At 36.7% G+C, this 25,912-nt stretch overlaps 1 protein-coding gene across 1 annotated transcript in view; it reads right to left on the bottom strand.

Annotated features, from left to right (window-relative positions):
* The window catches only part of LOC132117285 (pyruvate carboxylase, mitochondrial-like), a 148,680-nt gene that overhangs the window by 63,060 nt on the left and 59,708 nt on the right, over positions 1–25,912 (bottom strand). The window contains exon 10 of the mRNA XM_059526462.1: positions 7,617–7,799. Coding sequence (XP_059382445.1) covers positions 7,617–7,799 — 183 coding nt within the window. The remainder of the gene's footprint in view (positions 1–7,616; positions 7,800–25,912) is intronic.

The following is a 25,912-nucleotide window of genomic DNA, read 5'->3' as shown; positions in this document are numbered from 1 at the left end:
TTCTGTATTTGTGTTGAGTGTATTTGCCGCACATTTCTATATTTGGTCCTGTTGTGAGTATTTGCAGTGTGTTTCTATATTTGTGTTGAGTTTATTTGCCGCACGTTTCTGTATTTGGTCCTGTTGTGAGTATTTGCAGTGTGTTTCTTTATTTCTGTTGAGTGTATTTGCCGCACGTTTCTGTATTGGGTCGTGTTGTGAGTATTTGCAGTGTGTTTCTATATTTGTGTTGAGCGTATTCGCGGCACGTTTCTGTATTTGGTCGTGTTTCAACCAACTTTTGCGGCTTAACATTTAAATACTGGTCCATATGGAGATTTGATTTGATTCATTTATGCTAACTTTGACAAATTTTTTGACTGTCCATATTAAAATGTAAGTTTCATTTTCATGACTGGATTTTGAGATTCCGTCCGCGTCTTCTGCTTCGCGGTAATCGTATCGCTGTATGCGTCAAGAACCGGGTTTGAACGGGACCTCGGTACTACCGGTACTTACAGAAACCTGGTACCGTCACATTTTCATTTTTTTAGTACCGACTTGGTACCGAAGTACCGGGTCTTTTGACAACACTACACTGGATGAGAGTTTAGCGCTCTGTGATGTTCATCTCGCTGTATCCTGAGTCCGAATGAAATATCAGGTCATGCGCAAACGATCATGTCTCTGAGTTTGAATCTATATTTATTCACACCAGCTCTTGAAAACAAAGTGATGTCATGCCGCACGCGTCGCTGTTTCTGTGTGGAGTCAAAAGGGTCTAACTCTGTGCCACCGCATAACAAAAGATGTGTTAAAAATTAATGAGAATATATATATATATCCGAGTCCTGATCGGGAGGTAACGTCCGATTCCGATCGAGTCTGAAACCACGCGATCGGGCCCGATTTCCGATCACGTGATTGGATCTGGACATCCCTAGTTTCTATATTTGTGTTGAGTTTATTTGCCACACATTTCTGTATTTGGTCGTGTTGTGAATATTTGCAGTGTGTTTCTGTATTTGTGTTGAGTGTATTTGCCGCACGTTTCTGTATTTGGTTGTGTTGTGAATATTTGCAGTGTGTTTCTGTATTTGTGTTGAGTGTATTTGCCGAACGTTTCTGTATTTGGTCGTGTTGTGAGTATTTGCTGTGTGTTTCTGTATTTGTGTTGAGCGTATTTGCCGCACGTTTCTGTATTTGGTTGTGTTGTGAATATTTGCAGTGTGTTTCTGTATTTGTGTTGAGTGTATTTGCCGCACGTTTCTGTATTTGGTCGTGTTGTGAATATTTGCAGTGTGTTTCTGTATTTGTGTTGAGTGTATTTGCCGCACGTTTCTGTATTTGCAGTGTGTTTCTGTATTTGTGTTGAGTGTATTTGCCGCACGTTTCTGTATTTGGTCGTGTTGTATTTGCAGTGTGTTTCTGTATTTGTGTTGAGTGTATTTGCCGCACGTTTCTGTATTTGGTCGTGTTGTATTTGCAGTGTGTTTCTGTATTTCTGTTGAGTGTATTTGCCGCACGTTTCTGTATTTGGTCGTGTTGTATTTGCAGTGTGTTTCTGTATTTCTGTTGAGTGTATTTGCCGAACGTTTCTGTATTTGGTCGTGTTGTATTTGCAGTGTGTTTCTGTATTTCTGTTGAGTGTATTTGCCGCACGTTTCTGTATTTGGTCGTGTTGTGAGTATTTGCAGTGTGTTTCTGTATTTGTGTTGAGTGTATTTGCCGCACATTTCTATATTTGGTCCTGTTGTGAGTATTTGCAGTGTGTTTCTATATTTGTGTTGAGTTTATTTGCCGCACGTTTCTGTATTTGGTCCTGTTGTGAGTATTTGCAGTGTGTTTCTTTATTTCTGTTGAGTGTATTTGCCGCACGTTTCTGTATTGGGTCGTGTTGTGAGTATTTGCAGTGTGTTTCTATATTTGTGTTGAGCGTATTCGCGGCACGTTTCTGTATTTGGTCGTGTTGTGAGTATTTGCAGTGTGTTTCTGTATTTGTGTTGAGTGTATTTGCCGCACATTTCTGTATTTGGTCCTGTTGTGAGTATTTGCAGTGTGTTTCTATATTTGTGTTGAGTTTATTTGCCGCACATTTCTGTATTTGGTCGTGTTGTAAATATTTATAGTGTGTTTTTGTATTTGTGTTGAATGTATTTGCCGCACATTTCTGTATTTGGTCGTGTTGTGAGTATTTGCAGTGTGTTTCTGTATTTGTGTTGAGCGTATTTGTAGCACGTTTCTGTATTTGGTCGTGTTGTGAGTATTTGCAGTGTGTTTCTGTATTTGTGTTGAGCGTATTTGTAGCACGTTTCTGTATTTAGTTGGGTTGCGAATATTGGCAGTGCATTTCTTTATATGGTCAAGTTGTGAGTATTTGCAGTACATGTGTTGTCAAACTGATGAAGATGTTTTCTTAATTTGTTGATGTTTTTCTATTTCCAAAGTTTTTTTGTGTATGTGTTTTTTTTTTTTCATTTGCAGCACGTTGAGCTCTCTCAGCCACCGTAGTTTAGGCTAACCAGTCCAAAAAAAGTAACATTTAAACATTTTGTCAACAACAAATGGATCAGAACATAATGAGGTGCTACAGAACAGCCCCAAGAATATAAAATATTAGGGGAACAATTTGGCTGTGTCTAATTATTGTCTAGTGTTTACAGCCCTGAAAAACCACACCCACAGTGACATTACAAAATTCCAGCTCAATGTACCTGTACAGGGTGAACAAACTAATCTACTTGGTAAATAAAAGGTTTTGGATTCAAATTCAAGCACACCAATCTAAAAGTTTCTAGCCACGGTTGGTTGAGGTTTGCCTCCCGCAAATGGTTTTGGTGATTTATTTCTGATGTGCAACTCTCTAACAAAGTGATAAATAATGAGAGTACTTGTTTTTTCATGTATCATCTGAAACTGATCCTAACAAAAACTGCTCAAGCTGTTGCTATGGTTACCTCCTCAGGCGAACAAGTCTTGTCTTTTTCTAACTAACATGTAATCTAACTTCAGAATCATTGTTTGAAACTGCTGTATGCTGTTGAAACATACTTAAATACACACTTCTAAGATTCATCAAACATCCTGTATTCCTTTGGGCCTTAATTGTTGATGGTCAGACACCTCAAAACACCCCATAATTCACACCTTCAACCTGCCAGTGCACTAGTAACTCGCTGTGAATAAAAAGAATACCCTAAATGGCAAACTATTAATTAGTAGTTGTCTTCCATTACTTTTTCTGATGTACATAAGTCCTGATCCAGATCTTTGCCAAACAACAAACCCAGTGAGCCAGATAGATACTGGTTTCTCCATCCATTCTCTGCAAATGGATGGCATAACCACAGTCCATTATTTGAAGAGTTAATTAAATCTTGTGGTGGCAGTACTAGATAAATTGGCTATTTGAAGATGCCTAATAAAAACAAGGGAGCTCTCAAGCCCCAAAGGAGAACAGCGGCCTCCCTCCTGCCGAGCACAGCGACGGGAACAAGTGAGCAAGGGAGAAAGCAATAAAAAAAGAGAAATAGAAAAACAGTGTAAGCAATCGTGCAAAAAAACCATGGTGTGTTAATGTGGTGTAGAGGAGAGAGCGAGATTAATCGAACGTGGAAGGAAGACAGAGCCTGTAAATTAAGGCAGCAGGAGAGGTTTGAACTTCGCGCATATCCTGGAGCGCACTTCATCAGTCTTCATTAAAACCAGGCAGGCTGCGGCACAGCTCAAGCTCCGGCCAAGACGTCTAGCAGCTTGAAGTGATTCTCTGAATTCTTCCGAGGCCAGGTTCTCAAGTCACGCTTGGGAATCCGGCCCAGAGGGTAATCAAGGACTTTCCTGATTGTAGAGAGCGCAAGGTGCAGAGAGGCGGAAAGAGAAATATTGAGAGTCGGTGCAAGATGTTCTGTCACAAACTTTACTCTGGCTAAGGGGGAATTTAGATGAGAGAAACACAAGCAAATGGACAGCAGATCTTTCCCGGCGAGAAAAATGATCTTGAAAGGTATTTAAAGTCATGTTGGAGCAATTTTTAAGATTTGCGCACAGGGCAAGATGGGAGGGAGATTACGCTGAGAGAGATGGAGAGAGAGAATGTGCTAGGAGGAACAGTAAAGTGGTCAAAAAAAATGATGCGGTGCTTTAAAAGCTTCCCTGATGGCCGACTCTTCAAAGCTTCCCTCACACCACACACAAAACCTATTGAGCTGCCTCGCTGCCTACATAAACGGCATTCGTACTGAATGCAAATCTAATAATTAAGTCTGTTTACATGCACTTTAAAAGTTTAATTTCACTCAGACTAAAACAAAAGTCCTTAGAAATGTCAATGTAAGGTACACTGTCAAAAAAAGTGCAAAAATTGTGCATTTAGGGGTACAACAGCTGATTACTGGAGGAACTTTGTATTTTATATACCCCCATACAATATGTTTTAACACCTTACAAACATAATATGTACAATTATGTTACTACCATGAATCTTTAAAGAACAAGTGGCAAGCTGTTGTACCCCTAAAGGTACCATTGTTGCACATTATTTTGAGAGTACAAAAGGTTTTTTATTTTTTTTGTGACTAAAGGACTAAAGGCTAAAAGGCATAAAGGCTAAAGGCATAAAGATAACGATAACAATAACTATATTAGTGCCCACACCAACAAACAATAATTTTCTGTTTATTTTTGTTCTCCTCTTTAAATGTTCAAGCTCTTTAAAGTCAGATGGAATCTGTCAATAGCCTCTTTCACACATCAATCCTGGTTAATTACCGTAAAATTGTCAGAATGACTTTACCACACAAAAATGCTACAACAGCATTCTTGGCTTTTTACCGGTAAGAGACAATTCACACATCAACACCAAATACCGGTAAATTCTGTAATGATCTTTCTGATCTAAAATGATCTTGCAGCTGCACCATTGTCTTCATTCGCCCACAGGTCGAAGCACTTTAATTTCAACATCTGTCCAATTTGACAGTCTGAGTGACATAGTGGCATAAGGGGATGATCAAACAGAATGCGTTTTTGCTCTTATAACCATGAGATGCGCATTATAGTATTCACTAGCAGAGCCACAGCACTGATCAATTGAAAAGAAGGCAGGGTCTTGAGCGCGACACGTTGAAAAAGCTGCGAGACGTAGTGCAACGGTGTCCATCTAAGGCATATTTACAAAGAAAAACTAATAAAAAGCAGCAGAGCTCACTATAAATAGCTCAGAGTAATCATGTCATCTCCATAAGAATTTTATGACTGGCCCAAAGCAGACTTATTTGTCAGCGCATTCTGACGTTGTACGTGCTCATACTGGTAATCTCATTCAGCGTTCACACATAGCAGACTAATGGTAATGTTACAACCTCTCATCCTGGTAAATTGCAGGGAAGGATTAGCCAATAATTTTCATGCATAATCTCTTAATGGTAATTTACCGTTAATTTACCAGTAAAGGCGGTGTGTAAAAGGGGCTACAGTTTTTATCATTCAATAGCATATTTACTTTTGCATTATTAACTCTTTATAATTAACATTAAAGTTATTGTCCTTGACCTGAACAGGTCCTAAATAATGCGACTGTAGTTTGGCTTTGTCCAACATGTTACTCTGCATGCTAGACAAAAAACTCTTTGAAGGGGAAACTTGACTAGCCAAGCAACAGGTTTATCAAACTTGCTGCTAAACTGACAACATAATGCTCTAATAATCATGAAGATACACAAATTTCCAAATACTTTGCATGTTTTATGATGGAGCATAATTAATTCCGTCTACATTTTGGAGCATTCTTCATGTCACATGCATTTGATACCTTAAAGGATCAGTTGACCCAAAACTCAAAATAATTTATTTACACTCAGTCTCCCATAGCTGAACTTTGATTAATAGATAATTTTTATTTTTGTCTTTCAGTGAAGAAAGCAAACATTTGGTCCTGACATTTATATGCATGTTTTATGAAGCCTTTCATTAGAATATTACAAATGAATATGTTAAAGGCTACCAGGAAAGCTATGTAACTAAAATGTATTAATTTCACTCACAATATATGCACATTCATTATTAATCTTATGCCTAATATGCAGTTAATGGCTCTGTTAGTGTTTCTTGTCTAATCACATTAACAATTACAAAATACATGAATCACAAACTATATATTTTAAATTCAAAATAGGGAAATTAGATTAAGTTTATTATTTTGAATCCCTAATTCAGCCAGTCATTTACCATTTCTATTGTAAAACAGCTGTCAAATATTAAGACATATTTCGAACATTATGACCGTCAACTGAAGCTTCGGTCTGGAATTCATGCTTAACCCACCTACTTTTATTTGATTGGACATCTTCAAACATTCTGACATTGATGTTAAAGAGAAAGCCAGCGATCTTGGTGTTACACAATAGCCCTGCAGCACTAAAATACAGGATTAATTTCCACAATTTATTATATACTGTACACCTCAGAAAAAAACAAAGAGGGTTGGACCTTGCATTGTGGTTAGTAAAAGTTGACAATTGTAATTTCGGGTGAGCCATTTCTTTAAATCCTTCCCTTTATAGACCGCTCACTAGTTTTTACAGTCTATATCCTTGTTTCATCCCAAATAAAATGCATTCAGCATTCTTGAATACTCTCCGATTAAAGCAAGCAAAACAGACAGATTCTCTTAATAGTCTCTAAAACTAATTTCTGAAGATGCTTACAGGAAAAGCTCCTTCCCTAATGGTTTATGTAAACACATTTATTTTATTCAAGCTGATTAAGTGCAAACACTCCATGACAACTTCTCTCATCTACACCCCTCCCTTCCTCCAAAAGCGGCACATCAGAAAATGGTGAGGTCTGCACCCTTTATCCGGGAGTGCCATTAGTGCCATTACTTCAACTCTGATCACATTATGCTGATAAATACATATTATACGTGCGCATGTTACCATCTACGGTCTAACGTGACTCATCCAGTGTGTTCAGGTTTATGTGTGGGAGTTTGAAAAAAAGGGAAAAAAAACTTCAAAATGGAAATGTTTTAGCTCCAGCTCACTCAAAATCTGATCAGAGCTTCAGATGGCAACCAGCATGACGGGTGACAAGGCCGTGAAGTGTCTGCTGCTCAGATGTGTTTCAAAAGAACACCACAACACATTTAACACGGGGAAAGGGAATCCATAGGTTCCATCATGGAAATAAACCACTTCCCGTCTGATCGCATACTCTGTCTCAGTTTGTCATGTCAGGGTTCCCATGCTCCTGTCATGCTTGCTTTTTCAAAGGAAGTTATCATTTTTGGCATAGTGCGCTCTGACCAGGAGCGTAGCTGGCATTGTATTAAGGAGAGGACCACGGAGCATACTGAATATTAATAAGATGCTGCCACATAATTAATATTCATGAGCTAAGCTGCAATTTATCTACAGGAATTGAGTGAAGGCATGACATTTGCTCTACAAAAAAATATATATATATATCTATGTATTTGACCAGCACAACATAATAACACCACACACAATTTCAGTTTATTTTTGAAACCACAGCACATTTAAAGGTGCAACTGAAGCGATTTTCCAAAGGTCTCCACTGGTCGCACTCATGCTGCCCCTGATCGTTTATGCAAGCACTGCTGTCGAGAAAAAGCTTACCTTGACCCCCCGGACGCGGAACTCCGCTAAAGCTCGGCTCATTTTGGCAGAGGCCGCCGGCAGATCCTTTCCACTGGCGATGACTTTCACCAGCAGTGAATCGTAATGAGGGGAGATGACAGCACCCTGGAAAGCAGATGCGCTGTCCAGCCTGATACCCATGCCCTCTCCGCTGCGAAAGACCTGCCCAAGAGAAAAGAAAAGGATGGTCAGAATACAGATTCAGATTCATCTTCATGCACGTGCTGAAGGGACTGCACTTGAAGGAAACAGGATTTAATACTAAAGACAACATTTTAAATGGTATACACCAAATACCTTTTTATATTTTGACACTTTGCCTTGACTTTTAGCACCTTTACGTTTTATTTTTACACATGCAACCGACACATCATGATTTCTTAATTTAGTCACACCCATTATAATCAATACAGTTGTCAACACTGGAAGATTTAGTTGTTTTCAGCTTTTTTTCACAGCCACTCCAGCTACTTAATTTTTCCCTGCACTTCTTAACAAAAATTGTTATAACATTATATAAATACATATATATATATAAACATATATAAAATATGATTACATAATAATAACAGTTTTGGCTATGAATTTATGTATTTGAATAAAGTGTTACAGAAGAGCCAGCTCAAGATTTTCTGCTCTCGTTTCTAACATTATACAGTTGCAGCAATTGTTTTAAGACTCAATCTACATAGTTTTCCCTGTGAATAATTCTCTAATTTAAAAAAACTGTATTAAATTAATTAAATGTATTAATTCATTACAAAATATTGTTAATTAATCATTATAATATTTTTTGCATTGATTGTAATTTTATGAACTTAATGACTAATGATCATTACATAAAAGCCAAATGGTCTTCTAATTTACATAATCTTTTTCAACCAATTTGAATTTTTGAGACATGCATTTCAGCTGAAAATAAAATTGTATACTATTTTATTTTAATTTGACTGTTTGACTTACAGCTGCTTGGTTCATCTTAGTGAACATTTTAAGAAGTATTTTTAAATATATTAAATGCATTTAAATAGTGTGAAATGTGTTCAGTCGCACTCAGAAGATGCGTCTCATTTCGAAGGCTGCGTCCTCCAGGGGTCGCATTTGAAAGCTGCATACACCATTAAGGATGTCTTATTTAAGAAAAGTAACCATAATAAAATTGACTGTTATTCTTTGTGAGGTTTAAAATACTATCATTTCTTTTTTACCTTGCAATTTAACGGTTACTTTTCTTAAATGAGACTTCCCAGAAGACGTATGCAGCCTTAAAATGTGACCTCCGGAGGACGCAGCCTTCTAAATGAGACACAGCAAGAGTTCTGAGCTGTTCACAGAAAACACATTCAATTTCCATAAATAAACACAGAAGGGACAGGGGATTTTGCATGAGTGGCATTGATGGGCGTAGTTACTCAAAGGTGAACAGGTAAAATTGTCTGTTGAAATGCTTTGGACATGATCTCAAAATAAGCTGTGTGCACTGAAGGGTTTGAATGCTGTGTTTAAAGGTGCAACTGAGCGATTAAAAAAAACAGCTTTTCAAGGTGATGCACAGGAGGTGGCCCTCAGCCGCTTATGTAAGCGGGAGGTTAAAAATAAAAAAGCATACATTTTTTAAATCCAACATTAAGTTTAAAAAAATCGAACAATATAACATCTAACGAGCTGCCCCTTGAACTGTACAAATATTCATCCTGCAAAAATAGAGCAACCGTCGACACAAGTACCTCAGGGGAGTGTGCAGGCAATAAGAACAAATTGAGAAAAAAAAAACACTGACAGACACAAACATGCACACAAAAACACTCACACAGCAGCCAACTGGCAGCAGTCATTTACTGGTGCAATTGTGCTCCGTCTCAGCCTCTGGCATCCCCATTACAATCAACAGCACAGAAAAATTGATGTGCACAGCAGAGACACAGGCAGCAGCGGAGGTATTGTAAGGGTGGGTGTTACAGAGGAATTTAATGTGAAGTGCCAAACAAACAGAAACTGAAGAATAAGCCGGGGTCTTGGCTTCATTATGGTTGCTCTTTGGGTAATGGCACGATTGCTCAACATCGATTGTGCCGCCACTTATGACATAAGACATGATAATGAACAGTAAATCCACCAGAGATTACACAAGCATCACCATGCCAATTCAAAAGCGTAATTTGATATCACTCAAATTGAGTGGAAATTTGATTTGATGCTGTTAATGGCTTCTGCCACCCAGTGAGACGACCGTCACAGAGATACGACATTTACAGCCTGACTGCCTATAATAAGTGAATGAAGGCAAATAACTGTTTTTATTATTGAAAAGTCAATTTGACACCAAAATGGATGCTGCTTGCTTTCTTAAAAATGCACTCAGTAATTTAAAAAAAGTTTTGCAACTAAAGAAATGAAATGAAAAAAAAAAACACTTTTCTTTATATATTGATATTGTGACATACCGCAAACTGGGATTTATGCTGACTTTCCAGAAACTAGCTTTCCTTTTAATTACGGTCCAAAAAAATTTGCAGAAACATGAGAAAATACCATCATATCATTATCCAACAAGCTCCATGCTGATCCATCCGGCTCAGCTTTGCTTAGAAAAATGAGACAGGGCAGCCATAACAGCGATCCAAAGCTGTATACTTGGCTTTTCATCATCAGATAGATGCTTTAGGACAGGATTTCTGTTGAAGCGCCACTGATCTGGGTCACAGCAAGACTTCTAGAGGAAGTGTGTCTCACAAAGAGATATGGAAAGGAAGGAAGGCAAGCCAAAGCTCTGCATGCGTCAGTCTTATTCTTTCTCTTGTTCTCCTCATCTCTCATTCTGTTGTTTTCGTACCGGTTGTAATTGGGAACATGGCTGAAATGGATGCTGAAACTGATGCTTGTCTTCTTCACCATCAGGGGCTTAAGTCAAATGAGAGCTTTAAATACAATTACAAACCTCTACCTGCCATGCTGAGAGAAGACCAAGAAAATGAAGCTGCGTTCTGATTAACAGGGTCCCTACGCAGCATTCACACTGAGCAGGGCTTGTGTAGACAATCAGAACAATATGCTTATTTGGAATATTATTAAACCGGATTGTTTAAAAAAAATAATTATAATAATAATAATAGACTAACTTTAATTTATTTAATTGTATACAATGCATCCATGTGTTTTTATATACATTTGTGTTTTTGTTTAAAAATAAAGGAATACATTTATTTAGCAGGGATGCATTTAGTAGATCAAATGTGAGGAAAAAAACATTTAGAATATTTCGGTCATACATTATTTTAAGGTCCAAATCTCACTATTAAACCATTAATTACAACTTTTGCCTCAATAAATTCCGAATTTGATGTTTATAAATAGTACTAATAAACTGCTGATATGCTATTAATAGCCATGCTAATAAGCAACTTGTAAACTGTTAAAATTGGTCACTAATCTAAAGTGTTACCAATATTTCTAATAAATGCTGTTCTTTTAAACATTCTATTCATCAAAGAATCACAAAATGTATTGCAGAACGGATCACTGATCCAGAAAAATATTAAGCAACACAACTGTTTTCACTAATGATAATAATAAATGTTTCTTAAGCATCAAATCAGCATCTTAAAATGATTTCTGAAGGATCATGTGACAGTGAAGTTTGGATTAATGACTGCTGAAAATTCAGCTTTGCCATCACAGGAATAAATGATATTAATATAATAAAATATTATAAAACAGAAAACAACTACTTTATCTTATTTCAAAAACGAATCAAAACATTTTACTGACTGCAAAGATTTTGAATGGTGGTATAATTATTATTAGAACAATTAATTTCATATGATTTTTCATACTCAAAGTTGTAGTGCTATATGGTTTTTGCGATTTTATATATATATATATATATATATATATATATATATATATATATATATATATATAAAAGTGATTTGGAACATTTTTGATGTTTATGCATCTTAACGGAAATATACCCATTTGTTCAATTTGAAATTTACAACATTAAGGCACATGAAAACTTTACTGTTACACCTTTCCAAAAATTTTAATAAATAGCATACTATTTATTAAAATATATTTTTTTTAAAATAAACTTTCATGCTGCTTTAAATAACATGTTTAAAAAACTTATAACAACAATAATAATACAGTGAAACTTTTAATAACTATGCTAATATTGAGCCAGTTATAGTGAGAGGAGACATCCAGGTGCTCCTTACATCTTTAGCAGAGATTAAATATATACCCTTTCTACAATCTGGAATATTGTTTGAGGTGGTCAGATTCCCTGTGAAGTCTTTGCAGGGGACTTTTGGGTAGCTGGAACATGCCCATGGAATTTTTTAAGTCACTTCCTGAAACTCTCAGGCATGAAAGAGAACAACATGGAGACTGAGTGCAGGGGAGCGAGAGAGAGATTTCAGCAGGTGAAGGGTAGAGTTTCAGAGACGGCAAGAGAGAAATGGTAATAGAGGGAAAGAGATCCCACAGTTTCCGAGCTCCTAGCAACCCTGCATGCTCTAACAGGCAGAAAACCATGACAGCAACCCAAGAGAAACGAGCGAGAAACGTTCACCCAATTGTTTTATCTCGGAGGGAATATGAAATTTGACACATGGAAGATCATGCCTTGAGCATGTCAACCTAATCAAAATCCTTCCTTTTTAAAAAAAGATCTTATTTAGTTTGAAAGACTGTCTTATCTAAAATAAGATGCAGGATATAGTTTAGAGCGGCACTTATTTCCCTTCTGGCAAAAGATGGACTAGGAACAAAACATCCCACTGCATCATATGTGGGTGTAATACCATCTAGTTAATAAATATTAATTTCACCAGTATTTTAACTTGTAAAATAGCATTTTAACATTACAAAAACAGCAATTTTGTTAATCGAATACAAATTAATGTTTTCTTTTGTTTTGTTTTATGAAATCGGAGAGCTTTTCTGACCCTTCATAGACAGCAATACAACTGACATGCTCAAGGCACAGTGTTAAAATAAAATGTCAGTTGCATTGCTGTCTATATGGAGGGTCAAAAAGCTCTCCGATTTCATCCAAAATATCTTAATTTGTATTTTGTAATATTCATTTTGTATTTTTATTTTTGGGTGAACTATCCCTTTAATGGCCAGTATATTTATAAATATACTGCATAATTACTTTAGATACTATTTATAATTTAACCAGAACAGTTTTTTTCTGACACAAAAACTAAGAATGTTTTTGTAATTAATGAACTGCATGAACAATTATGAAACTCTTAAACTTAAACAAAAATTTAGACAAGATAAAATTAGAATAAATGATAAAAGATTTACACTACCATTTGGAATCAAAGATTTTTTTTTTTCAGTAAAGATGCATTAAATCGATCAAGAGACAGTAAAACATTTATAAATGTTATAACAGATTTGTTAAAAAAAAAATGCTGTTCTTCTGAACATTACATTCAGGAACATTCCTGAGAAAAAAAAAAAACACATTCCACAAAAATATTAAGCCGTATAACTGTTTTCGACATTGATTTTAGGAAATGTTACAGCACCAAATTAGAGAATATTAGAATGATTTCTATAGGATCAAATGACACTGAAGGAGCAATGGCTACTGAAAATTCAGCTTTGCCATCACAGAAACAAACAGCTTTTTAAAATACACTAAAACAGAGACCAGTTATTCTAAATTGCCCTAATATTTTACAAAATTACAAAAATGCAGCTTTGGTGAACAGGAGAGACTTCCAATAGCATTAAACATTTTACTGGCCACATATTTGAAAAGTAGTTTATTTAGAACACATCCTGGCTTAGTATTCAAGTGCTGAAGTCAAGTATGACTCAAAGTGGCAGACGGCAGAGAATGAGAGGTGAGACACAGGCCTTCCAGACATGACCTGAAGAAAGGGCACTGGTTGCCTGTTGAGACAGAAATCTATCAGGGTAAATGCAGTCTGTGTGTGAGCCACAGATGCGCTTTTGTGTGCGAGTGTGCAGTGACATTTCCACATTACAGTGAGTAATGCCACAGGCTCCTGCTCATCATCGTGCAGGTGTGTGTGCGCTTGGGTACATGCATCTCACTCCATCTGGAGACTGAACCAATCAGAGGTGTGAAGTGTCGTGATCTGAGAGTGCAGGTGCATCCTGGGACACGTACATACATGCGTATAAATAAACAGGGCACAGTTTGAGCAGTGATCCGTGATTTATTTCTACTCTCAAGTTGCTACAGCAATTGGGTGAACTCAAAGTGGCCACCTGCCAATCTGGTCTTTTCCTGCCCACCCCTTCTTTCCCTCGTGTTTACACAGCATCCCTTCTCTGTTAAGTAGGTCACTTCACCTCCCCCGTTTCCCCAACAGCCTCAGATCTGTTTACCCTGAGTCTATGTTAGCATCTCTGTTCTGCGGTGCTTAACCTTTACATGTCTGTCCTGGGGTCTGCCCAGCATCCCACTGCAAGGCAAACACTAATTGTGGTAGAACAGTCTGGCAGGAAAAAAACTAAACAGTATCATGTACATCAATATTTACATGCACTGGTAACTCCACTATGATAACTACTACCATATTTATCATTAACTAGTCGTTAACTTCTTTGAAAACAGAGCAATGGATGATAGCAACTTTAATCTAAAAGTAAAAATGGGAGACAATACACTGCCATTCAAAACTTTTTGCATGCTCATCAAGTCTTGTATGCTCAATAAGACAATATATGACTAACCTAAATATGAATTTGTCTTGGAACCAACCAACATATATAATCTAAACAAACGGATCTACTAAAACTCTTTTATTAGACTTCTGGTAAAACTTTACTAAAAGCCTGTGTATAATGCATTATAAAGGGGTATTAAATGGTATACTGCATTATAATTATTCATAATGTGGGTTGTAATACATTAGATCTTGTCGTAAATTATAACCAAATTTAAAAAGCATAGTGTAATGCTTTATACATATAGGCTTTAAGTAAAGTGTTACTAGAGTTCTCAGTTCTACCTCTTTTAAAAAAACCTTTAAGCACCCAGCCTGCCACGATCACGACTCACCAGCCAATTTTAACTCGGTGAACCCACATCAGAATGATACAAAATTCAGTTTTAACGCCCCCTTAACCCCTGTCCTGTTGGCCTCGTTAGCCGTTTTCCCCAGAATGGGGGCCAAGAAGTAACAAGCCAGTACTTTGACAAGTCCAAAAGGAGCGTGTGCGAGCTTCACTGTGCTGAAAAATACATCACACGGTCTTGTCGGCCTCATCTGTAAGAGCTCCTGGGCTCTCTGGGGTTAGGAAGCACAGAGCATTGAAGGGGTCATGAACTCCAGAACCTCTAAGGTACGACTAAAGAGCGTTCACTCGAAGCAGTCTCACACACTGCAGAAGTTTGCCCTGCTTCAAATCACGAGGGCTCCATTTTTCTCTTAAGACACAGGATTAGTTGTATTTGATGTCAAACTGAAAAATGAATGTGATTTCCGCTATCGCACATGAGGTTGTGGATAACCCACACTGAGCTGGGGATGAAAAACATCTGCAGGGAGTTAAAATTCATTTTTAGAAAACATAATAATGTTCTGGTTAATAAAGATGAGCTCTGCAGTGTTTGTTTTGCACTGTTTAAACAAGCCCTGTTCAGCTAAAATGCTTTTTTTTTTTAATGCCTGTTTGGTTTAACTGAGTCACGCGCTCGCAAACAAACATTTGGCATCTCCATCTACAACAAAAAACTGGCCCCTGATTCTCGCAGGCTCTCACAGATCGAACAAATCACAGAGACATGGCTGCAGCCCAAACCAGCTGTGACTGCCGCCGAGCAATTAGAGCATCAGGGGACGACGCCATCCCTTTTTGACTCGTCTCCATTATCCCACCGCCGCGCCGGCGTAAGGCACACAGTTCACATCGTGGACATGTCCTCTGAGGCGAGGGCTGACAGCTTTTGAGCAGCGTCATAATTACACATTCGCAGACGTCATGAAATAAAGATGTGACAAAGGACCCTGTGGAAATGGGACCGGCAATGGCACATGGACATACACATGAAAGAGCCATGAAAGATCACCCTCAAGATATCACACCTCCACTTGGAGTCTCACATGCCCAGCTGACTTGCACTGAGAAAATTAGTCAAAAAGAGGAACAGAGACACAAAAATGATTGATTTTAAGAGATTTTCTGAAGAAAACAAGTTGTGTGTGCTTATGTATAAAATTAGTCACCGCAGTCCCCTATAATACCATTGTATGCACTAGAGCATTGCTACTCAGTTGCTAAGGTGTTCTGACTGGCTGTTACATGTTGCTAAGGTGTGCTGGGTGGTTGCTAGGGTGTACCTTATTAACCCAAGTTAACGGAACTGCTACTCCTTCTAACTACTAAAATTATTATTAAAACATTATTTTTAAGGAATATTTACCAGAAAAATTTAAATACATAGCACATTTTTTCTGATAATAAATTATATTATAAGTTAAATAACAAAAATAGTTTTTTTAATATAAAAATAAATTATTTACAGATGCTTTTTATAATTAAAGTTCAATGAAACCATTAAAATGGAAATAGGGCCTTAATGTAATTTTTGTTAAACTTTAAATAAATTGCTGTTAAATTGTGTAAGTTTCTTGATAGTTTCATAATTCAATTAATTAGACATACTTTTTGATTAATAAAATTTAAATTTAACCATTAAATCTGTCTGGAAAAATGTTTTTAAAAAAACCACACGGAACCCAGAATAAATTAAAACAGTAAACGAACAGAATTTGGAAGAAAAAAAAAAACAGATGTATAAATAAACTATTCACTGATTCATGTTAATTTTCCACACCAGTTGTGAACTGGCCGACTACCGCTAAAGCACAATATATGCCTCAATCCCATCTTCTGCTGCAATCACGTCGCTCAATTTGCATCGCCAGGCACAAATTTGCATCTATTCGAGTCTTTTGCATTGACTTTATATGTAATCTACTCACATGAATAAGTACATTTGCTATCGGTGTGCACACACCATAAGTGCTAAACTGCAATATTGTGGTTGTTCATGTATTGCTGCTTAGCTGCTAAGATGTTCTGACTGGCTGTTGGCACGTTGCTAAGTTGCTTGCTATGATGATCTTGATTGGTCAAAAATCAGAAGACCTCATCCCCAAAATCAAAACTCTTCAGCACAATGCTAGTGAGTAGAGTTACCAATGCATGGTTATTAGTTGCTAAGGTGTTGACAGGTTGTTAGCATGTTCCATAAAGACTACAGAGCCAGTAAAGCATTAAAGGGATAGTTCACCCAAAAATGAAAGTTTGATGTTTATCTGCTTACTCCCCCAAGGCATCCAAGATGTAGGTGACTTTGTTTTTTCAGTAGAACACAAACTGAGATTTTTAACTGAAACCATTGCAGTCTGTCATGGAAAACACGGATAAAAAATATGATAAAACAAAAAAAAATACACAAAACCAAGTTAAACCCTACGGCTTGTAACGATACATTGATGTGTAAAGACATAAAACGATCTGTCTGTGCAAGAAATTGAACAGTATTTATATTGTTTTTTTCTGCAGACTTATAAGTGCATTATCAAAACCTATCTCTCAAATGGACCATTGACACTCTATCTACAATCTCAATTAGGAGTGTCAATGGTCCATTTGAGGGACAGGTTTCGATAATGCACTTATAAGTCTGCGATCCACCATAAAGCAAGAAGAAGATGCCTCACACGCCTCACAGCTCAGGAGGACGTGCTTAGGAGAGTTCAAACAGTTTGCACATTGTGTGAATCAGAGGTTAAAAAAAATTATATAAATACTGTTCCGCAGGGTTTAGTTTGGTTTTGTTTGTGTATTTATTTATTTATTTTTTTATTGTATGTTTTAGCAGTGATTCCCATCCACTTACATTATAAGACTGACAAGACTGCAACGGTTTCAGTTAAAAATCTCAGTTTGTGTTCTACCGAAGAAAAAAACAAAGTCACCTACATCTTGGATGCCCTGGGGGTAAGCAGATAAACATCACATTTTCATTTTTGGGTGAACTATCTCTTTAAGAAAAAAGAAAGGAATTTTGTTAATGAATGCAAAGAAAAACAAAACAAACATGGTCTGCTAACTCAGAAACAAAGAGAGCGGGAGAATAATCACAACAAAGAACAGAAAAGCGTGAACCCATGAATTAAGGTAGCCGCAGGACGTTGAACTTCATATGTATTGTGCATTTGTATGATTTCTGTGTGACAAACCTGCACATTACCCACCGGCTTCTCCCATAAAAACAGTCCTTAACGCTCCGACCGAATCACAATGCGCCAGAGAATGAGAGAGAGAAGTAATTCCAGCTGTCAAGGTGATGTAAAATTGCAAATACTGAAACATTGATGTGTAGAGGACTACTCACAAAATAAAACACAACAACAGATGATAGAAAAAAAAACAGAAGAAGAATTGTGTAGGGGGAAAAACAAGAAATGTTTCAGATTGAAAAAGCAGTAAGAAGAAAAACCAGACAGAAGAGGAGCGCAAACCAAAATTGAAAATTAGAAAGCACAAACACCAACACACAGAAGGAGAGGTGGGACAAATGAGTAATAGAAGGGAAAGACAGAAAAAAAAGAAAAAAAAAAAGAGGAGGAGGGGTGGGGTAAACACAGATAGAAGCAGCAGGGAAACCGAAAGAAATAAGTAAAGAAAATCTTGGGATGTGCCAGAAAGAGCGATTTCATTACTTCCACAAATGGACCGTGATTTGCAGCATATTTTATTAGGAATAAAATGCCAATCATAGTTAAATTCCAGGCCTGCCTATTGGGCCTCCTGGCAGAAAAGAAGGGGAGACGAAGAAGTAGTCATGTTCATTTCAACACAATTCAGTAAATGGGAAATTTTCCATTTCATTTCAGGGGCAGACTGAAATATACTGTTTCAGCAAGGTGATGGCACACTGGAAGCACTGAAATAGAGGTCTTCACAAACGTATTACCCGAGGACACAAAATATCCACTGTATGACAGGCAGCCCAACCAAGATAATCTGCTGAAACATTCTGGAATATATAGGGAAATAGATGAAGATGTACAGAGAATTTTAAGAAGCTTTAGAGAGGAAGATGGACAAAACTTGCTGGTCCTTGGCTTACAATTTCCCTGTTGATGCTCAAAACATCCCAAATTAATGTCAGAGACAGAGAATTTAAAGGTCACGTTTTACGCGCTTTTTTGAAGCTTTGATTGTGTTTACAGTGTGCAATATAACATGTGTTCATGTTTCGCATATTGGGCTAGTTTTGAGAAGCAAGTGTGCAGGAGCATGTGCTGGAGATGTACTTATAATCACAGGAGCGTTTTTACTGACGAGATGCGCATGAAAATCGCATTCGTTTTTTTGCACAGCCCTAACATCTAGTTAACAAAGCTAAACAGCGTTGCCCTTTGTGTAATAAGTTACAAAAACTGTTAAACGCACCAACTTAAATAATAAAATACACTTAGCGGTTGTGGTCCATAGACAACGCCTTGTCCAGACAAAGAGGGAACTGCTCCATCTTTCAAGAATAATCTTTGTTGCGAATCCGGCATTAAACTGATTGAGATTGAGGAAGTTGTCCTCAGCAAAATGTGCTGCACATAGTTGTACATGTGGATTATAATTTTTCGGGAACCGAGTTAAACATAAATTGCAGTGTTGGGAAGATTACTTTGGAAATGTAATAGGTTACAGATTACAAGTTACCCTATTTAAAATGTAATAGTAGTGTAACTTTTTAAATTACTTTAATAAAGTAATGTAACTAATTACTTTTGAGTACTTTTTGATTACTTTTTTAAATTTCTAATGAATGATTTTTGGCAACTGTAAATCATTTTCAAACATTTACACCATGCAGGTTTAAGTAGTGCTCAAGACTGTCAGACTTTCACCATCCTTCATCACTTGAATTAAGATGATCACATTTGAACACATCCACCACAAAATCACTTTAGTACTGCATTTTACTTTGAGATTGATCTGAAGTTCAATGCAGATTTAAAATCTAAAGAAATAGTTTATAGATACTGTTTTTGAAACCAAATCTTTGCATACAGGAAACACTGTACTCTAACAATGGTTTGGGGAAAAAATTGTTAATAAAAAAATACAAGCATATACATCAACTCATACACGGTTATCTAATAAGCATGTGTCCTATTTTCTGTACTAAACTCCTGAAACGTTGGTGTCTTTTTGAAACACTGCTGTCTCTTTGTATGATGCACCTTCACTTCTATTATGCATCCATCCTCTCATGACTTTAATACTGAAGATTTTTATTTGACTTTTACCATGTTGTAAGTGCATTTTTGTTTTTTGGCAAATTAATTACCACTTTATTTATTTTTACTACAAATTCCATGGTTAAACTCCGCGGTTAGTGTTAAATAAGTAATTGTGTGCACATCCCACCTTCTGGCAGGTGCAGGACAAAAGAAACTACTGAAGTGAAAAATTAATAATGTCCGCAACACTGCTAAACATGGGAGCTAGAAGCAGTGTTGCGGACATTTCTATATTTTTTTCACTAAACTATGGTTAGTGCCATACTATAGGCTACATAAATTTTCCTAAGGGTTGTGTTTTTGTCTGCATTAGCTCCCCCTTAACCTATGATAAAATATGATTATTTGTCTGCTAAATTACTACTGTAACATTACAATAGATATTAATGATGTCGTTTTATACAGTATTTTGAGTGAGTGTGAGCAATGTGCTGCTGCTGCTTGACTAAGTAAACAAAGTCAAAACTACAATAGCATATTTACAGATAAAACTGACCTGCACTTCAAGATTCAAGATTTTTATTCATCACATACAAAATTATATATAGTATATATAACCAGCAGTGAAATGTGAGTGAAACCCTGAACAGAAGTGTCGCTTCTCTGCTCCAGCTGTGCGCTTCCACAGTCCACTCTATTCTCTGTCTCTCTCGTATTGATTACTTGAAGTCTGATCCAAACCGTTCGGCGGAGGCGCGGAGAGCGCGCGCGCCCAACCATTTCCAGTCACGACTAACAGATCCATGATTTATTAGAGATTTAATTATCGAATGGCGGATTTGGAAATAATTGCTTTAGTACATTCTGCGTGCAATTATACAATAACAATATTAAAATAGCGTGCCAAATCTGCCAGGCCACCGGGAATTGTCCCGGTTCTCCTGATGGCCAGTCAGTGCCAGGTTTCCACAGACAGGCAGAAAGTGCTGGATTCATAGATTGTCATTTTGCGGCTTAATATTCACAGACACTCTCATATCGCGTTTTGATTCAAGTGTACTGACCTAGTTTTGATTTATCCTTCCAAAATGTGACATATTCCGTCCGCGTTAGGCTGAATTCCATTTTTATGACTGGATTCTACGAACCAGACTGTGTTTTCCGCGTCGCGGAGATTATGGGACATATGTCTTAGTGCAATTTGGGAAAGAAATAAGCTGTATGTGGATGTGTAAATATTCAAATGTAATCCCCTTTGTAATCGTTAAAATTTTCAAAAGTAACTGTAATTTAATTACTCATTTTTTCTTAGTAACTGTAACCGATTACAGTTACATTAATTTAGTAATTAAATTACGTAACGCTGTTACATGTAACTAGTTACTCCCCAACACTGATAAATTGTAACCATTAATCTCTAAGTACAGCGTCCCTGGGAAGACCAAACAAAGATGATTGGACTCAGATATAAAAATAACAGCGTTTCAACGACATGGCGACAAACGCAGCTCTTCCTTCTTTTCCGTCGGAGCGCAACAAGACCACGCCCCCTTTTTGTGAATTCATGTGGGCGGAGGTTAGTCAAAAAACTGTTTTAGTGACGTCATTACTGCAGGAACTAGAGGGATGTAGTCCAAACGGGTCGTTTTTTGTAGGCGAATTCTGTTAAATAAAATATATCACTTGGCATTGAACTTTGAGCTTTAGAATTTTACAGATATTATTTATACTCTAACAACAACAACATTACACACTAACTAAAGTTTAAAACATGGGATCACGAAGAACGGGACCTTTAAGATCAATAGAAAGAGTTGGCGTATAAAAGGGGGGAAAGACAAGGTAATTTATGGAGTAACAATGAGGGATTTAAGCTTTAGAGCTTCACACAAACTGCAGGCTTCCACTGGATGCATCCAATTTGTCTCCGCATATATCAGATGAATTATATTCACTCCTCATTATTTCCAGCATGATCAAAGGCAGCACTTTTCTCAAAATTAATAATGTGAAGCAAAAAAAGTGGACTGACCACTTTTGTAGTCTGATCCTCATCAGACCTCCCAGTTTGTTCACTGACCTCTGATGCATTTGTCTGTCTGTCTGTCTGTCTACCTAGTATCTATCCATCTATCTACAGTATCTATCTATAGTATCTCTATCTATTGTATCTCTATCTATCTATCTATCTTATTAAGACAATAAGTGTTTAAAGTTGATTTAGCTGGTATAAGGAAACAGTTGAAGTGATCACACACACACACACACACACACACAGAGAGAGAGAGAGAACGCATCAGTTCCAGCATTGCTAACTTGATAGCACAGTTGGTACTTTATCTAAATAAAATACAGTGAAACAAACATCAGCTTGCCCGCCTTTGTCCCCATTGGAACCGACTGAAGTACAAAGCCTATAATTTACATGATAAATAATAGTTTAGCATTCAGATACGTTACATTGCAAATATGGAAATATTATGGAATATTTGGATTTGTGCCGAATGAGAGAGGTAGGATACACAAGCACAAAGTTTCATTTGGCAAACAGTTGAGTGCACAAGCCTTTAAAGTATACTCTTTAGTCAGTCTGTGATAGACGCATTCAGATTCAGCACATGGACACTGTCTAGTGGGCTTTGTTTTCAAGTGCGCAACTCATGGCATTCGCTGTTCTTCTGGTGGAGGCCGTTTTTTTTTTTTTTTAGATAAGGGGAATACAATAAGGGGAATACAAAGACATTTGAATCTGTAAAACAATAAAATATAAATTCTGCATCCTATATCACATATCAATCATGTTTCTAATACATCAAGTATCCTTTTCAGCAGCTTAGATGTCTTTACAGCTTTTCGATTGTTCTGTATTGAGGAGTCGTAAAAAATCTTCAGATCAGTGGAAAATAGTCTACCATTTGGTACAGTCAATATACATATTGTTTTATGCACATGATATTTCCCTAATAGAATAACAAGCTTAATTATTTTATCCATTTCCAATAAACCAGTATCACAATCCATCAACAAGACCATTACATCAGTTACAGTAACAAACTTGTAAAATAACTAAAAAAGAAACAAAGACACTTGGGAATTACAACTGAAAAAAGTAAAAAAAAAAAAAAAAAAAAGTGTACAATTGTTTCAGTTTCTTCTTTACAAAAACTGAATAATGGCCAAAACCCTTCTTTAAACTTACTAATAAAATCATTACATGGATAGTATGTTTATTATTTTAAAGTGAGTTTCTTTGACTTTATTAGGAATTACATATTTATATCTGACTACAAATTCTTAAAAACAAGGAAGTGGTAATCCTGTTTCAACTTCACTATCAAAAAAAAAAAAAGACATCTCTGCATTTCGATTTACAAAAAAAAAATAAAACTTTACATTTGGTTAAGTCTTGGATTCCCCTAACATTGAGTGAAAAACAATTCAACTTGAATGCCATAAAAAAAAATAAGAATGTGTAACCAAAATTTATTGTTTAGTAAATAAAACTTCAAAATGTATTAAAAGTGAGTGCTACACTTATCCAGACCTCCTCATCGCAGTAAGAACCAGTTTAACATTTATCTAATCTAGGTTGGAACCCTAACAAGAAACAAGTTCCATGAGGATGAAAAACCTCACAGAAAATTAGAGTCATGGTAAAGAGTCACTTATATGTTGTCCACTGTAATTTTCTTCCTGTCGATGATGGCAGCTGAACCCTGAAACCCTGCTCTTTTATCTTTCATTCTAGCTTGGTTCATGAGTGGCTACAGTTTATTTTGAGTCTCCCTTGCACGATAAGTCCTCCGTTACCCTGATATTCTTTGTTTGAGAATTTCAGAACGCATCGTGTCTGCCCAGATGAGGTCACTGTGCGTGCGAGAGGTGAACTGCACAATAATGCGACGAGGCTGAGTAAGTCCTTTCTTTCAAAGCCTGTGGGCCACGTCGATGGAAGACTGGAGAACATCTGCTAGACATGGCGAAATAAAACGCAGTACTTCCATCATATCAATCTTTACATTCTCACCTTCCACTTCAGGGATACCAGCAATCATTAAGTTCCACCATCTTTTGTATGCCTCCATTTCATTCAGCTTTTCCCAGAGTTGCTTGTTTTTGGTCTTTAGTGATGTAACTTGATCCTTCATCACACCGGACTTTGTAACGGCAAGATCAGAGATCGGGTTTATTTTAGTTCCAAGTTCAGTGACACGGTTTGAGTTACACGAGACAGTTAAACCGAGAAGTTTTCAATTGTTGTTAATTTCTCTAAAAAATCATGTTCTTTCCCTAGTTTCTCAATTGCTTCCAAGAGAACTGCATTTGATGGCTCTGTAGTGTGGGATCCCATCCTCGATTGTGGACTCTTGGTGGGAGTATCAGGTACTGCACTTGGATGGGTTAAATGCAGAGCACCAATTCCGAGAATGTGTGTTACCATACTTGGCAAAGTGTCACGACTTTTATTGCTGTGGGTTCCCTCTTCTGGATTTGGGGAGAATTGCCTGTATTCGTTGAGCGCTCATGCACCGAACCAAGATGTCCGACCATTATGGTTCGGTACAAATACATCAGTCCACCCTTACTACCTAACTATCTATCCATCCATCCATCATTGTTATATCTAGGGGTGGGCGATATACCAGTAGACACCAGTAGAAACGTGTCAACAGCAAGTGACATCTTACAGATACCTGGGGTTTTATATGGACAATGTTCTTTGTTGGAAAACACACATTGACAGTCTGTGCACACGACTAAAACAGAGGCTTTATTTTTTTAAGAAGGCTGAGACTGCATGGGGTGGGTAGCAATATCTAGCGTGTTTTTTACCAGGCCACGCTTGAAAGTCTTATTCTCTACGGAATTACATCTGGTTTGGAAACTTGTCTGTTCAACTGAAAAACAAATTGGCTCATATCTGCAAAATATCAAATCATATGCTTTATCCTTTAACTGTGACATTGCTGTGCTACGTGGTCACAAAAATGTATTGTTTACACATGTTTTGGCATGCGCATGTGAAGACATTGCTTATAGAGTGCGGGAATATTGAACCAAATTATTTTTGACACCTTAACACCTCTGCACACACCTGTATATGTCAAAATGCCCATCTTTGCAAGTATCCTTGGAAATTTAGGTCATAAGTGAAAGCAAACAGCTGAGAAAGAAAACACGTGTAACTGTATATTGGATCTGGGAAGCTCTTAATGTGACAGCAGTCTAATAGTCCTGCTGTCTGTTATTCATGTTAATCAAACAACAAAAGAAAGAAAATCTCTCACTGCTCTTAAATAACGTTTTCTCTCACTTGTGTAACTTTAACAAGAAGAAATATTTAATTTACACAGTTAAGAATAAGCGTACAATGTAGCATTTTTTCTATTTGTTCTACTGTAATTTTTGCCCTATTTCTTGTAATAAGTTTACTATTCTTATTCTTAATCACTTACTTTTTACTTATATTCAGAGAGCTTGTTTTTTTTTTTTTTTAGGCTAATATAAGTTTTTTTTTATCTTGACATTGGTGATATAATATTATATACATTTTTATGGCATCAAACATTTAAACCAATCAATATCATAAAGACATTATTTAAAGCAAAAATAACTATCCGTGATATCATTACTGTGAAATAAAATTACACATATTGTGATTTTGGTCATATCACCCACCCCTAATTCTAGCTATCATTGTTCTATCTATCATTCCCTGTGTACACATTTTTTTAAATGACAAAAACATAAAAATGTAATAAGGCAACATTCAACATTTATAAATCTTTTTTTCCTCCCATTTCAATTTACTTTACAAACTGCACTTATGCATCCTGTTACATCAATTCAAATTCAAAAGCACTAAGAACATATAAAAGTGTTTCTTATCCACCTCCTAAGAGCAAGAAATCCAGCTAAGAAAATGATATCTATAAATAACGTAGTCTTTTGATGTCAATCAATTGCTCAACATATCCTCATCATTTATCCCTACTAAGATAAACACAGGTCAACAGC

Source organism: Carassius carassius, chromosome 36 (assembly GCF_963082965.1).
Source record: "Carassius carassius chromosome 36, fCarCar2.1, whole genome shotgun sequence".
Taxonomy (NCBI): domain Eukaryota; kingdom Metazoa; phylum Chordata; class Actinopteri; order Cypriniformes; family Cyprinidae; genus Carassius; species Carassius carassius.
The sequence above is the reverse complement of the archived record's forward strand: the minus strand, read 5'-3'. Positions and strand labels throughout refer to the sequence as shown.